Source organism: Uloborus diversus, chromosome 8, assembly GCF_026930045.1.
Source record: "Uloborus diversus isolate 005 chromosome 8, Udiv.v.3.1, whole genome shotgun sequence".
Taxonomy (NCBI): domain Eukaryota; kingdom Metazoa; phylum Arthropoda; class Arachnida; order Araneae; family Uloboridae; genus Uloborus; species Uloborus diversus.
This window is the reverse complement of record NC_072738.1, coordinates 68,430,560-68,446,271: the sequence shown is the minus strand read 5'-3', so window position 1 is coordinate 68,446,271 and position 15,712 is coordinate 68,430,560. Positions and strand designations below refer to the sequence as shown.

At 34.4% G+C, this 15,712-nt stretch overlaps 1 protein-coding gene across 2 annotated transcripts in view; it reads right to left on the bottom strand.

Annotated features, from left to right (window-relative positions):
- The window catches only part of LOC129227598 (dual specificity tyrosine-phosphorylation-regulated kinase 4-like), a 60,958-nt gene that overhangs the window by 31,184 nt on the left and 14,062 nt on the right, over positions 1-15,712 (bottom strand). For both annotated transcript variants that reach the window (XM_054862181.1, XM_054862180.1), the window contains exons 7-10: positions 14,287-14,409; positions 12,343-12,535; positions 7,616-7,745; positions 3,415-3,518 (exon numbers count right to left, since the gene is read on the bottom strand). In XM_054862181.1, coding sequence (XP_054718156.1) covers positions 3,415-3,518; positions 7,616-7,745; positions 12,343-12,535; positions 14,287-14,409 — 550 coding nt within the window. The remainder of the gene's footprint in view (positions 1-3,414; positions 3,519-7,615; positions 7,746-12,342; positions 12,536-14,286; positions 14,410-15,712) is intronic.

Sequence of the window (15,712 nt, the reverse complement as noted above, 5' to 3'; positions counted from 1 at the left end):
AAATTAAATTAGTTAATTAACTAATATATGAAGGACAATAAATGAACAATAATAGAGCGAACGAATAAGAAAATTAGTGAATGAATGAATAAGTCAGTTAATTGCTAAATGGTAGAATGTAAATGAATGAATTATTAAATGAATTCGTAAGGGATTTAGTAAATGAATGTGCGAGTAAACAAAATAAACTATTTCACTTTGCCCTATCCACTTGCCCCGCGTGTACTTGACTGATTGTATGAAATATTTAAAATAAAAATAAGCTTAACATCAACTAATAAATATTTCACAAATTATTAGAAGGTCTCAATTAATATTTAAATTGTTAATAACAAGAACTTTATTATTTCATAATAACAGAAATATTTTTTGACTTGCAACAAAATCTTTCAATATGAGTATCAAATATTGAAAATTGCCTGTATTATCATATGCTTTAATATTCGGTGGTATATTTTTACTGATTGGAATAGTTTACATGTGCTACTATATAGTTAAAATATTACCAGATAGGTGGCACTGAAAGCAGAGTAAATATTTCACCATGCCACTTTGCCCCGCTATTTCACTTTGCCCCACATTCCTCTACATCATATTAAAATGAAAATAATAGAAGGGAAGAAGCCTAATATTTTAGCAAGTATATCTCCTTATCACTTTTTCCCATTCATGTTAAATTAAATCTAAAACGGCTCACTTTTGATTAAAATTGGAATATGTGAGATAATCCATCATAATACGTGTAAAAATTAAATGTATGCATAAACTTTTCTCTAAAGCGTAAGTTTTTATTCTAAACGAATATAACTTGGAAACAGCAAATACATTTACACTTATATTTACAAACTGAAATGATAAAATTTTCTTTTCATAATTATTTTAGGGGTCAGGAGGAACAAAGTGTTCAAAACGGATATAATACAGGAAACCGAAGTTTTTCCTTCTTTATACAATTCTCAATACCGAGTTCGCATACAGTTCAATACTGAACTATATATGAGGCAATGAGAAGCAAAGGGATGCAAGTGTCAAAATTAAAAATTTGGAGATGACCAGTACAAATGGTAGGTGATATAGTACTAATAGCCTTGGTAGGTTCCGGTATACAGCTTGATTTAGAAAAAAGACTTCAATGAAAGCCTACCTAGGATTTGATCTTTAAACGTGTTTTACTCCAAACTTCAAAATGCCCACTTACATCCCTTTGCTTCTCACTGCCTCATATGAAGTATTAGCGGAAACGTTTTCATTCCTCTTAAGGAATAAAGAAAAATGTGCCATAGATGAGTGGATTGAAAAATAAAATAAAATTTTGCTTTGATCTTCTGCAAAGTTGTGTTTAATAAACTTGAGGAATTATTTTCATGAATCTTCAATTGTCTCATAGAAACACTAGTCCCTTTAAGAGTTTTCCGATGATTGTTGCAACTTATTCAATAACAACTTTGAATCAAAGAAAATTTCTTGAAACAAGATTTGCAGTCTCAATTAGAGCGCTGAAAATTAACATGTAGAATGCTTCTATCGTTTTCTAGATGTTCACATTCGTTTTTTCCACAAGTAGAAGTCAGTACCTGATTGACGATTTTTCCGAGCCGGTGTAGATCTTGAATCTTTTATATCGAGTTTCAAAGAAAGATATATAGAAATAGAGCGGATTTGCCGCCGTTCTCTCTTATAAGTTTCTGTTCGGCGCAAAGGCTCTGGCTTGCTCCCCCACCCCTTTTTTCCTAGCCTCGGCAATTTTAGGAGCATTGAGAAGATATAAAATGGAGGGAGTGAAGACTTTCATTCGTGAAAGAAAGACCCCAAGTCACGTGATATATTTTAAAGCAGAGCACTGTAAGAAATCAGGTTTCTTTCGATAGTTTCATGCAAAACGTGTCAACCATCCGTCGTTGTTGAGTCACGTGACTTGAGCTCCTTGCCCAAACTTTTGCTAAGCCAATGATTGGACTTGCTCCCTCCATTTTAATTCCTGCTCTAAGGGTAAAAGCTATCAACCAGAGGAAGTTCGAATATCCCTCTCCTCCCCCTCCAAAATGAAGTCTTCAGAAATAATAAGTATTTGCAACTCATCCATGGTCTAGAGTAGACTTGTACTTAACGTAACAACACGGAACGTTCAACTCATATGACTTTAGTTAAAAATGTTAAATTCAAGTCTAATTTTCGATGATACGTTTTCTGACGTGCAATACAGCCACGATTATCCGAAACTCTTTAAATCGAAAACGAAGTTGGCTTCTTTGAATTTTGTTTAGTAAATGTAACAATTCTAGGTTTCCAAATGCTGTTGAATTCACAAGCAATCGAGTCTAAAAGTAATTCTTTTAACGTATTTATGTCTGAAATTAAAGTACAGAAGACAAAGTTACTTGTATTTTTAAAATCTTAATACGGATTAATATTGACTACAGTACGTCTTATTAAATTTGTATTGCATTTTCTGACTTGTGTGACATTAGCGAAACCAGTACTTCATTTTGGAGGAGGTTCAGATCTGGTTTTGCTTAAAATTTTCTAACAAACTAGTATTCCTAGATTTTAAAACTTTTCTTTTTTTCAACTCACTTTTAATAAAAAGACTCAGGTCATGCTCTGACTCTGAAATTGCTTTTTATCATCAAATACACTGTAAGTGTATTTTGCTGTAACAACCTTTTTGTGAAATAATAATATGTTTCTTCTTTTAAAAATGTCATTTCGTTTAAAAATGAGAAAAAAAAGTGAGCAGGGGTAGTGCATGTTTTCAAATTCAATTTTCTTAGGAAATACGTATTGAAATTCGAGTTTTCTTTTATTATACGAGAAGGTAAATTATTTGCGAAAAAAGAACACTTCCATTTTTTTTTTACTCTTTCGGGAAGAGTTCAGACCCAATAGCGTACATAGACTTCGGTGCGCCTCCCTCCCCCACCGCAAGATTTATAAGTGCTTCCTCCCTCGCAGCGTGGTGGTGCGATGTTCGCCATTGTCCAGACTCCATGGATCCTTGACTTTGGCTACGCCATTTTTGTGTGACTCTTATTGAACAAATTTGTTGTTTATAAGTAACAGTAACATAATTGAAAAAATCACATTTGGTAGTTATTCTGTGAACATGGTTAAATTCAGAGCTAAAGTTTCCTCGGTCTTCTGGCAGCCATTTTTAAGTAACCTCTTTTATCCGGAACTTTCGATTTATCGAACTTGTTTTGATTAATTGGAGTTGTACTGTATTTGTTTCATCATACATTTCAGAATAAATTTCAATAAGCATCGCAAATTTTCTTAAAAATAATACAAAAATTCAGGAAAAAAGTATGGAAGCTATCACCAACGTTTTGCATGCGAGGTAAAGAACAAACAGCATGCAGTTTGTGAATAATGGAAAAGGAAGAGGAATATTCAAGATTTTTTAAGAATACTCACCCGAATCGAAGTCTCTACTGGAAATCATTCTTTGTGAAGAACAGGAGGTGAGCCAAGAATGCATCAGGGCCTCGTCGGGGCTCATTCGCAGAGCACTGTTCCAACTACGTGAAATAATGGAGCCATATAAGTAAGACATTTCAAAGGGAGGAACAGATTAATTAGATCAAAAATGGGTATTACTAATACTGACAATAAAGTTTGGTGAATGGTCTTTTAACATTAAGGACGATGAAATATAAATTAAAGTTACCTTACTATCCTTCAAAATAGTCACCTCCCATCACTATGTACCACTGAGATCTGCTGCGATACAGGGCCTGGAAACTTTGCAAGAAGTCTTTTTTTTTGGGGGGGGGGGGGTCTCAAAAATCTTGTCGTGAAAAAAGGAAGAAGTCTGGAGGTTTGAGATCAGAGGAGTATGGCGGATGTTGTATTCTCACCTACCCCTTTTTGTTAAGTATTTTAATTAATCCTTTGTTCATTAGTTTTCCTGTTCTCAGTTAACCAACGCACAAAACAAGCACCTTGTGAAAAAAGTCTTATACAGAACACAAAAGACAATCAACTGAACAACGAGGGGAGGAACAGATTGTCAACACCTGCCGCTAGCAGGTTGTTTTGGTAGTGTTGCAAGTTCGGCTTCGTTTTGACTTCCTTTACTGAATTTAATTGTCAGAGGTTGTATTAAAAACTGGAAATGAATACACAACAATTACATTTGAAACTCCACTCGCCAAATGCTCAATCCATTTGCACCGGTGTGACATTTTTACGAATATATTTACATTTTATTCTCGGAACTAAAAACTTTGCCTTTTAAATGGCATATATTCGAACATGGCGAAACATTGCGTATCAGGGCATTATTATAAAGTGTCAAATTTCTAAAAAATAGTTTGAGTTTAAAAAAATAAGATGGTGTTCATGTTACGGGTGTGATAGTGCGGCAACGCCCTCAATAAGTGCAAATCATTATTTTTTAAAGACAAAAAATGTTCTGTAAAGTTATATTTTATGTTACGATACATAATGGCTCTTGATAATCTAATATGTGAAAACTAAAAGCCAAAGCCTAATATTCTGGTAATAAAGTGCAAAGATACTCGTAAAAATGTCACACCCGTGAAAGTGGATTGAGCATAAATCAATCATTCATATTTGCCATTGAAAATCTAGTGTTGCAATTCACAGCTTGGCAAGGTGTGACGGGCACTCTTACCGTTTGCCATTTAAGCAGTGGTGAACTTATGTTTCGGAAAAAACCTTGTTTTTGTGTTCAAATATTACACTTACGGCCCCTCTTCCAATAATGCCCCCCCCCCTCTGAAACCGGAAATTGGATTTGTTTGTGGTTAAATCACTTAGAAAAGTATTAATTCTGAAAGTTATCCAAAGACTTTCAAATACTTGATCATTGTCTTTAAATTCTACTATTTTATTAATAACTAGTGGCACCCGCACGGCTTCGCCCGTAATAGAAAATTTAAAGGTCTTTTGGTTCGCTTGTATATTTTACAAATAATGTATGGTGAATTTTCTCGCCAATTGGCTTGTACCGACGTTACGGTTCCACGCTATGATAATTTCGTATCTCGCCAATTGGCTTGTGCCCATGTTACGGTTCCACGTTATGATAATTTCGTAATTTACTCGTCCATTTTATGAGAATTTTGTTCTTAAAATTGGAATAGAAAAAGAACCACATCGAATTTTTGAAAAACCGCTTCGAGGTGCACACCCCCATGCTACATACTAACTTTGTGCCAAATTTCATAAAAATCGGCCGAACGGTTTAGGCGCTATGCGCGTCACAGACATCCTACAGATATCCTACAGACATCCTACAGACATCCAGACATCCAGACATCCTCCGGACAGAGAGACTTTCTGCTTTATTATTAGTAAAGAAGTCGTACAAGTTCTCATATTTAATATTTAAGTCGTTTTTCATTTAAAATATTTAATATCTTTCATGCAAAAATATTTGTCTACAGAATGAACTATTAAACTAAAAAAAAAATGCCCGTTTACTAGAAAATCTCTAGGAAATTGGGCTTTCATAAAGATTTCTATTAACGATACAGCTTCTTATGTAACGGCTTACTGATACAGCTTCTTTTTAAGTAAAATTATAACGATGAAGCTTCTTCTTAAGTAGTGTTGTAACGATAAAACTCCTTCGTAAGTAACGATGCAGCGTCTTCTTTAGAATTGTTGTAACGATACAGTTTTTTCTTAGTAACGATACAGCATCTTCTTAAGGGTTTACAATACCTCAAAAATGATGAAACGATCAAAAACATTTTTATTGCTTATTTCAAAACAAAAAACTATTCTAAACACAGGGGGAAAGTTTCAATGCTTTACTTCAAATATTAAAAAAGTTATGAGTGGTTTTAGGCCATGCTCCCTATGTGTTCTTATGCAAAAGAAAAACTTCAAATTGCTTTTTTTCGATGATGGTTTTTTTTGTGTTTTTATGTCATTAGAATCCCTAAGGATTTTTTTCTATTAAAGATACAGCTTTAAAGTAATACTTTTTGCAATTGGGATAACATATTTGACAAAACTGTGCATTGGATAAGCATTTTATAAACTACTCTAATGTTTAGAGCATGTTTAACCTTTAAAAACCAAATTTTTTTTAAAAAATCTTTGAATTTTTACATAATTAATCACAGAAAATTTTCGAATGAACTCATAAGCAAATGAATGCACAGACTTTTAGAGATGATTATAGTGATCGTTTTACAAAAAACGTTTTTTAAATTAGTGCAAAAATAAAAAAAGCCTTAGGTATTTTAAAAAGTTGAAATTTTCCTCATTTTTTTGAATTTTCAAAAAAAGTAGGCAATATTTTGAAAATTTAAAAATAAATTATTGATTACGAAATAAGTATGCATGTTATGGTTTCAAAGAAATATAAAATTTATATAAATTAAAAGAAATTGCTTGAAAGGTACTGTGACCTTTTAAGAAACGTTGTTGTAACTATACAGCATCTTCTTAAGTAACGTTATAACGATGCAGCTTCTTCTTAAGTAACGAAACAGTTTCTTAAGTGACGTTGTTGTAACGATTCAGGTTCTACTTAAGTAACGCTGTAAAGATGCAGCTTCTTCTAAAGTAAAGCAGTAACGATACAGCTTCTTCTAAAGTAACGTTATAACGACGCAGCTTCTCCTTAAGTAACGATACAGTTTCTTAACCGACGTCGTTATTGTGGCGATGCAGCTTCTTCTTAAGTAACGATGCAGCTTCTTCCAGGGGTGCTGAACCTCCCTAAGGGCAAGCGCCCTCTAAAGATCACGAAGATCCCCCCTAAGCAAGCCCCCTCCCCCAGAAAAGTAAAAAACACCGCTCAAAACAACTCTTCCTAAAAATATCAATCGAAAGTGACGTTATAACGATAAAGCTTCTACTTGAATAACGTTGTGACAGCGCAGTTTTTACATAAGCAACAATACAACTCCTTCCTAAGTTGTGACACTGCAGCTTTTTCTTAAGTAACGTTATAACAAAACAGCTTCTTCAGTAAAATTTTAACAACACCTTCTTATCAAGTAATGCCTACTAAAGGAGGAGTTATATCTTTACTAGAAACCGTTATGTGAACCCAGTTTCTTCAAGAGTTTCCAGTAAATGGTAATTTTTTTTAGAGTAAGAAAGAAGAAAAAAACAAGAAAAGTAAAAACCAATTACAAAAGAATTGGCTGTTGTATTTCATTCAAGGATAAAAATGTTTATAGAGGAGGCTTCCAAAACTTTATCATTGTCATCGGAGAGTTTATAGAATCAACCGCCCTAATCCTATTCCTATTCAGAGTCACAACTGACTACAACTGTATTTATGTCGAGGACTGCATACTAAGCGCCTTGCCTCCATTATTTTATATACCGATAGATGGCAGCACCATCACAGGATCGAACAGTTAATGAGAATTTAGAACTAGTCCAGGAGCTAATAGCTACCTAGTGCTAGCACCCCCAGAGGTATCGTTTCACTTGGAGGACATTGAGACCACGAGCATATTTAACGTCGCCCAGTCCCCTTCAATGACGACGGTGGGTCTTCGACCATCGAGGTTCGAACGCAGGACCCTCCGGCCCCGAATCCGACACTCTACCGATCGGGCTACCACGGCCCAACCGCCCTAATATCAGGCACAAAGTCCAATTGCCGGTGGGTGGTACTTACTCGAGGCACCTGCTGATGAAATCAACGAATTCTTGATCGTCTGTGTTCAGTGCGACACATAGAGGCCTGGAGCCGGGTCTTCTTTTTTTACCTTTACTGTTCGTTATGCAGCGAGGACTACCTTTGGAATCTTGAGAAAGAGAAACAAAGAAAAAATAAATCTGAATAGACATTCAATGTTTACTGTAAAGAAATTCCAAAACGTTACTGGTTATTTCTGTGGAACGTTTGGGGATTTCACAAGTTTTCGCCTATTTCCACGTAAAATCAAGTATCTTCGCAAAAAAGTTTTCTGAATTGCTACAAGTTACACGAATGCAGACTTTTTACTGTTGTGAAAAATATTTTTTAGCTACCAGTATAAACATTGAATGAGCGTGTTTATTAAGTTACGTTCGATGATGTCCTATCCAGATTGACTAAGCTCTCAGTAAGAGCGAATAAGTCATTGGATAGTTACAGTTTTGCGAGGCAGGAATTTTAGGTAAGAAATATGCTTGACTCCTGCTTGAAATTCTGTCTTAGCGTTGTCCGTGGTTGCTCTTCTGGAGATTTCTCGGAAAATCAGGAAGTTTCTAATCAATTAAGGGAAACCATGGTAAAGTGGATACCCCGGGCAAAGCGAATATTACTTATAACTTCCAAATTGTTCGTTGGCCGGCAGCCGCGTTGTCATAGCACAAGTCATCTGTTACCGCTCCGTGTGCGGCAAACATGTCTGGACCAGTTCGCGTCGTGCGGTGCCAATGAACGGACAGAGTATGTTTTTGAAAAAATAATATTAATTTGTAGAGGTAAGTGTTTTGTTTATAACTTCAATACTATTTGTGACAGGTTCTTTGTTATGAGTAGGATTTTATGCATGATGATGTAGCTTTCAACTATCCGTAGACGACGAGTTTAGACGCTCTGGTTTTTTAGTAATTTGTGATAACCTCAAAAATGTACCTGGAGGGCAAAGCGGATTGGGCAAAGTGGATACCATATTCACTTTGCCCGGTCATGACAAGTCACTTCATCCGAACCTGGAAGTCCTTCAATTTTGTGATCTCAAGATAATGCTACCATTGAAGACAGTCCTTATACTCCCATGGGGTCTGAAAACTCCCCTGGGGTCCAAGGCAATGATGTTCCCGCCGCTTCATCCAAACCTGGATATTCTAAGAACTAGATTAGTCTTTCAGTTTTACGAGCTATTCCTCAGCCTGCTGAACCAATAACAACAAGCTACAAAGATATACACTCCTAACAAGAACTTCAGTAAAGGAAGATCAGAAACAAAAATTCGAAAAAGCAAGAAAGACTGTCATGAAGTCACTAAATGATGTTTCGACTAAAGCTTCTCAAAAAACTATTAAAATGACTACTACCAAAAAGACTGTAAATCAAATATCTCTGCCACTATACATAAAACCGCAATATAGAATATTATAAAGATAGAAGGAAAGAAATTTGAAGATGTGTTAGGTAAATTTTCTGTGGTGAAATGTACATTGAAAAAGATGATCCGCCAACGAAAAACTGTACACAATGTCGTATTTGTACTCAGTGGTGTCAGGAAGAGGGTTCAGCGTTCGAAAATGGTGATGAATTTTGTTTGTGATAACTGCAATGACTAGTAATGTAGCAGAAAAATGTTTTTTGTTTTAAATATGCTCCAATATTTTTGGATGTTGATTTTTCCTAGTTAAAATTTTTTTTTTGTCTGCAATTATTAGTAATGTAGCAAAAATGTTTTTTAATGTGTTCCTTGAATTTTCAATGTTTATTTTATTTTTAAGTTCAATTTCTTTATTTGTATTAACTACAATAATTAGCATAGTAGCAAGAAACGTTTTTTAATACGTTCCTTTAATTTTCAAAGTTTATTTCATTTTTAAGTTCAATTTCTTTTTTTGTAACAACTACAATAATTAGCATTGTAGCAAAAAATGCTTTTTGAATTTGTTCCTTTAACATTCAATAGTTATTTTATTTTTTATGTTTAGTTTTATGACAAGTTGTTGTACGCTTTGCCCTAGTACTGAATCCTTTTTTACCTGGTGTGTCGGGCAAAGTGGATATTTATGCCATTGTTGAAAACTGGCCTTGTATCTAAAAGTTTAATTATTATTAAGAACAACCGTTATTGCATTACGTAAGTTCATTAAATGAAGAGTGATTATAAATATTTGTTTCAATTTCCCCAGTTATAACTATATTACAATAAGCAAGGAAAGCTCAAGGTATTCACATTACCGGGTTTCCCCTATATTAAACCTACTTAAGTTTGCTAGAAGGTTCCCGAGACATTTCTGGCTTTAACAGGCGAGATTTCCCAATTACTCAGAAATTTTCAATGATAATTTCAGAAAGGTTACTGACTTTTAGAGGAAAATGTTTCTAGTTTTTCCAAAATATGTTACTGGTAGAAATTGGGCATATCAGCTCCCTATAATTTTTATGAACGTTTCTGAATCGTTTTTACAGTATAGTAAACTGATCTTCAGAATTTTTAATTTTAATATTCCTTAGTCAACAAATTTGGCTGTTTATTTTCGCATGCCTCAATTTCTACACTAGCAGCAGAGTTAACTTGAACGAAGGTGTAAAAGGATCTATCTATACTAACATGTTTCTACTCATTGACAAACTAACCAATGAGTTGAGATTTGTGCAAACTAACCAATGAGTAGAACCTTGTAACTCCAAATGAGGATAAACTGCAGTTCTGGATCCTTAGCAAGAATTGCAAGCAAAGAAGGTTTTACTGGAAATTATGTGCTAACTTTAGCCATTTTTGATATAATACTATAGGAATCTTCCTGGTGAGTCAGAATAGTGATAAGTTATTACTATGAACATCTGTAGATTTTCGAGGAAGGTCCCTGAATTATTCTGAACGCGTGACTGGCTTTTATTGGGAAGGGTTCTAAATTCTTCTGAAAGATTGCATGTTAATTTTATGAAGGTTACTGAATTTTATCTTGAAACTTTCCTGGTTTTTTCCATAGATGATATTGGCAGAGCCATGGCTTAAGGGCGGTAACTTACTGCGTAATACCAAAGCTTTGCCTTCATTTAACGAGTTGAACCGCATCAAGGCTGTCCACTCTCGCTATTGAGATAAACTTACTTTACCTACCAGTTTGTAGGCGCCCTCTCTGCTTGAATGAGACATCTCTGGGCGGAATAAGCGGGCTATCGGTATATAGCATGTAGTTCTGGGCCTCAGTCCTGGCTTAAGGTGGTAAGTTAATATGTATGCAAGTTAATATGTACCAATACAGCATGTTTGGGACATGCTTTGCCCTTTCTGCTCTGTGGAATCCTCCCTAAAGTTCTAATGACTTGACAATATGTCTTTTTTTTAGAAAGGTCACAGATGCTGCAAAGTGTAACTAACGAGGTATGAATCGTTGCTGTCCAGCTTGAATGACAAATAGAGGCGGTCGAAATAATCTGTTACGTTCGGAATTTACTTACAGTGTCGATGGTAATTTGAGTCACGTCAGGAAAATGATGCAGTAATAAATATTTTAACTAAAACACTACTACTTTAAAGCAAAAATTAAAATTAAATAAAGTAAAATAAACATTTCTAAATATTTAAAAAGTCTCTCTTTGTGCTTCACATCATCACAAGATTTCTATCATTTATAATATCTCTTAGAGTTTAGATCTCTTATAACAATGAAGAAGAAACAATCTCAAGAATGTCAAAAATAGCTCCCAAACGAGAACTTCAGAATTATTGAATGATCTGTGAACACATTATTGCCAACTTTTTTTCGTAAAATAAAGAGTGGAAAACTTTTTTGTTAACCCTGCCACGAAAAAACAGTATTTCGCCTTCTAGGTTTTTTTCTTCCTAAGTAAAATATACTTAAGAACTAGAAGTGGAGTAAAGTTTCCCAAAATTACTCAAAGTTACCTTAAAGTGAGATAATGACGTGTCCATGATGGGCACATGGAAAGCTTAAGATAAAAATCCAAAGCTGTCGAAAACAGATTCGGCGACCTCAACAGCTTTGTCTGAAAAAATAAAATCTTCCGGGTCTTCTGGGTTGATCTTGAAAAACCTGTCCTAAATTGTTGGGCAGCCGAAGATATGTTGAGGAGACAGTTGAACAATTAGCGCAGTGATTTTTGTAACTTCTTTGCCCGTCAGTTGAGGTTTTTATTCCTTTTAGTACATTCTTTGCTCTTAGTTTATCTATGCTATTGTAAGATTACTATTTAGAGCTGGGACGGAATAATTAAACTATTGTTGATGATCTTTGTCAGGCAACTTTACCTTAAAATACTATACATAAAAGTGAGCTATTCAAAAAAGAAAAAGGTTGAAAAAAGAAAATTTCCTTTAATTTTATAAATGCTGAGATCAGGAGTCTCCATCTTTTTTCACTAAAGGGCCATATTGTCAACTATTGAAGGCCAGGAAGCGGGCCAACAATCCTACAGTTTTTTTTTTTTTTTTTCAGATGGGCAAGTTAACATTTGCCTAATTATAAACCCACTTTCTTTTTTTTTTAACTAAACGCTCAGCGGTAGTTTTTAAGCTTTTATAGGATAGTTTTCTTAAAAAGTGCTTCAAAGGAAATATATTATCATATTAAAAAGTGATTTTAACGGTTTGTAAGCTTCCCGTGAGCTGGTCAAAACCTGCTCACAGACCGGATGTGGCCCGCGATCCGTAAGTTGAAGACCACTGGCCTAGATAATGAGCAAAAGATTGGCGACCTTACCGAAGAAGAGTCTTCTCCTCGAGGCCAATTGAAGGAGGTCGTTTGGGGGAGGCCCCAGCACCTCCATGATACAGGCCAGCTGATCAGCCTCGTTCTCCCCCGGAAACAGGGGCAGTCCAGTCTGCAACTCGGACAAGATACAACCCAGGCTCCACATGTCTATGGCCGGACCGTACGGAAGACCCAGGATCACCTGCAACAACGAAAAGGGAAAATATAACGCATTTCTGAAACAATGGATAGAACTAAAAAGGTTATCAAATATAACTTGCATACTTTAATTGGTTTTTTAATTCGTTCCACTGAAAAATATTTTTGTTAAACGAAATAAAAAAGTCGCTTTATCAACAGACTAGTGTGTCAGGTTTCAACTTGAACAGACTAAGCAATAATGAAATATTAGGGACAGTCAATAAATAACGAAGCAGAGGCTATAAAACAGATTTTATTCTACATTCTTCAAAAATATTGACCGAAATTGTTTAAACACTCATTCCTCTGGGAAGTTAGTCCTAAAATTCATTAGTCTTAAAAGTCTTTTGGCTGCTGCTGGAACCAATAACGCAAGCACTCCTTTACTTCATTGTCCGAATGAAATCGTTGTCCTCGAAGGGCCTTCTTGAGTTCCTCAAAGATTTGGGACCATATGGGGATAGATCTGGACTATAAAGAGGTTGGTAAGCGATTTCCCTCTTAAATTTGCACAAAAGTTCCTTTTTTGCATTGGCTGTGTATGGTTCCGGTAAAATTTCACGTGCTGTCATCCTGTTGAACGATAACGCTAGACCACACACAGCCAATACAAGAAAGGAACTTTTGTAGAAATTTAAGTGGGAAGTTTTGAACCACGCCCTTTATAGTCCAAATCTATCCCCATATGATCCCACATCTTTTAGAAACTCAAGAAGGCACTTCTGGGACAACGATTTCATTCGGACGATGAAATAAAGAAGTGCGTGCGTAATTGGTTCCAGAGCACTCAAAGGACTCTTGTGAGCACGAAATTGATCGACTTTTTGCGATGCTACTTTTTGCACACTACGGGAACATAGGAGAAGTTTTTTTTTTGTGTGCTATTTAGTTAAATTAATAAAGCGTACGGTTTTTGAGTGATCTTTTTTTTTTTTGTTAGGGAATGGGCGGCTAGGTTAAACCAGACAGCCGCCGTAGGCGGCTGCTTGCATAGAAAGGGTAATGGCGTTAACAGGCAAACCAGCTGGTCACTGCAGGCAATTAGTCCTTACTAAAAAGAACATATTAAACAGATTTTTTTTAAAAACCACCACAATGTGAGTTACTATTCATGTTTCGTCGAAAGAGGTGAAAAAAAATCTTCAAAATGATGCCCTACTTATGAAATTTGATCAACTTTTGAGGGAATTATGGCGTCGCCACACACACACACACACACACAAAAAAAAAAAAAAAAAAAAAAAAAAAAAAAAAAAAAAACCTTCGAGAAATGACATATATGGTCATAATGTAATCATGAGAAATGTCTAGAGAAAGAAGAAATTCCTTAAAATTAATTAAAATACTTATTACTATGAATAAATTTATAGCTTCTAAGTTTCATCTACTTAATAACGTAACAAATAAAATAAATAAATATATTAATCAATTAAAATATTATTATTTTGAAGAGCTTAGAATTAATTGAGTAACTTAAAATTGATTTTAAAAGGATAACTCAAACTGACAATGTAAACCTACATCAGTTCATTTACTTTTTGTACAGAAAACAAGATTTATTTTAATTACTTTTGCAAAAATATTTTCTTGGATCTCGTGGTGGAAACATATATAGTAAACATATACACATAAACACTTTTTTACTTAATTTAATTCCACAGTGATAGTTGTGAAATATGCATTGCGTGCAGTTATAACGTTTGATTGAATAGTTCTTTAAAAAATAGTCATATAATTCCACCAGTTACGTACCTCAGGTGATCGATAAAACCGTGATTGGATATATGTGTAAACCCTCTGGTGAGTATAGCAGGAACTACCAAAATCTATGACTTTAATTGAATTGGCCCCTCTTTGTTTTAAAAGAATGTTCTCCTAAAATGAAAGAAAAAGAGTAATAAGAAAATATACATGCTGTACACAAAATAATAATTAATGCACAAGAATACTTGAATTATTTTTTTCATTCATAATTTTGAAACGGTAGGATTCTTACAGAAAGTGAAAGACTGTACTACAGATTTACATCCCGTGTTATATGCAAAACTACCACTAAAATGTAGTTATTTTCTTATTTTTACGGTGAAAACTCTGCAAGATCATTTCGATGTCATATTTTATTTCAAAGACATAATGATAAGAATTAGCAGATGAAGATAAGAGTTTGATGGCTTTCTTTGAAAAATACAGTCACATTCACTGATTTTATTGGTTTAAATAGGAAAAAACATTGTCAACATGAGAAACAATTTGGATGAACAGTTTGCGCTCTCTAAGAATGTACGAAAATAGGCAGATCTTCTTTGACATATTTCATTAAAAAAATCTCTCTGAAGATCAAAAGACAAAGATATTTTTACTTAATGCTCAAATGATCCTGGCTATAATTTAATATACATTGTATTTGTAACCAAATATCTGAGTAGTATATAGTCTTAGTTGAGAAATTCTTACAACTGTTTCTAGCAAAAACAGTTAATATTTTTTATCAAGAAGCCTTTTCAGGATAATGAAGTATTCAGGAAGCGTTAATAAATTGTTCTTTGGAAGTTTTCTCATCTAAACAGCTTTTTCTACATTTTAAAAAATCTTGAAAATTGATATTGATTAGAGGTGTGCAATGTCGTTCTTTTTAATGATCCGTTCACCAGAGGATAGTTCATTCTTTTGATCTGTTCATTCACCTCATTCATTTGAACGACTTCGTTCATTTAAAAAATCTGCATCAGGTGATCTCTCTTAAATGACATACTCAGGCATATTTGAAATGTTTCATTAAATCAGTAATATTCTTTGAAGGAAAAGTAACTAAAATGATCAAAAAGTAAGAAAATATGGCTATGAAAAATTAATCAAGATATTTTTATTCAGGTTTAAATGTTCCAAAAGTGTTCGTGCACCTACGACTTTCAATGAAATAGGACCCTATCCATTGGTTAGAATTAATGTTTCCGAATAGGTATTTATTATAAGATCTACGATCAATTTTCAGCGTAAGTGTTCAACCACACTTCGAGTCTTACTGTCTCTAGCTCTATTTTTATTTCAAAGCCATATTTTCGTAATCTAGCCTAGAGATATCTGTAAATATGTTACATTAAGTTCAAATCTGGAGATTAAAGGGGTACTTTCTAAATTTTAGGACAATTTTTGAGGCACTAGACGCAAACGTTGAAAA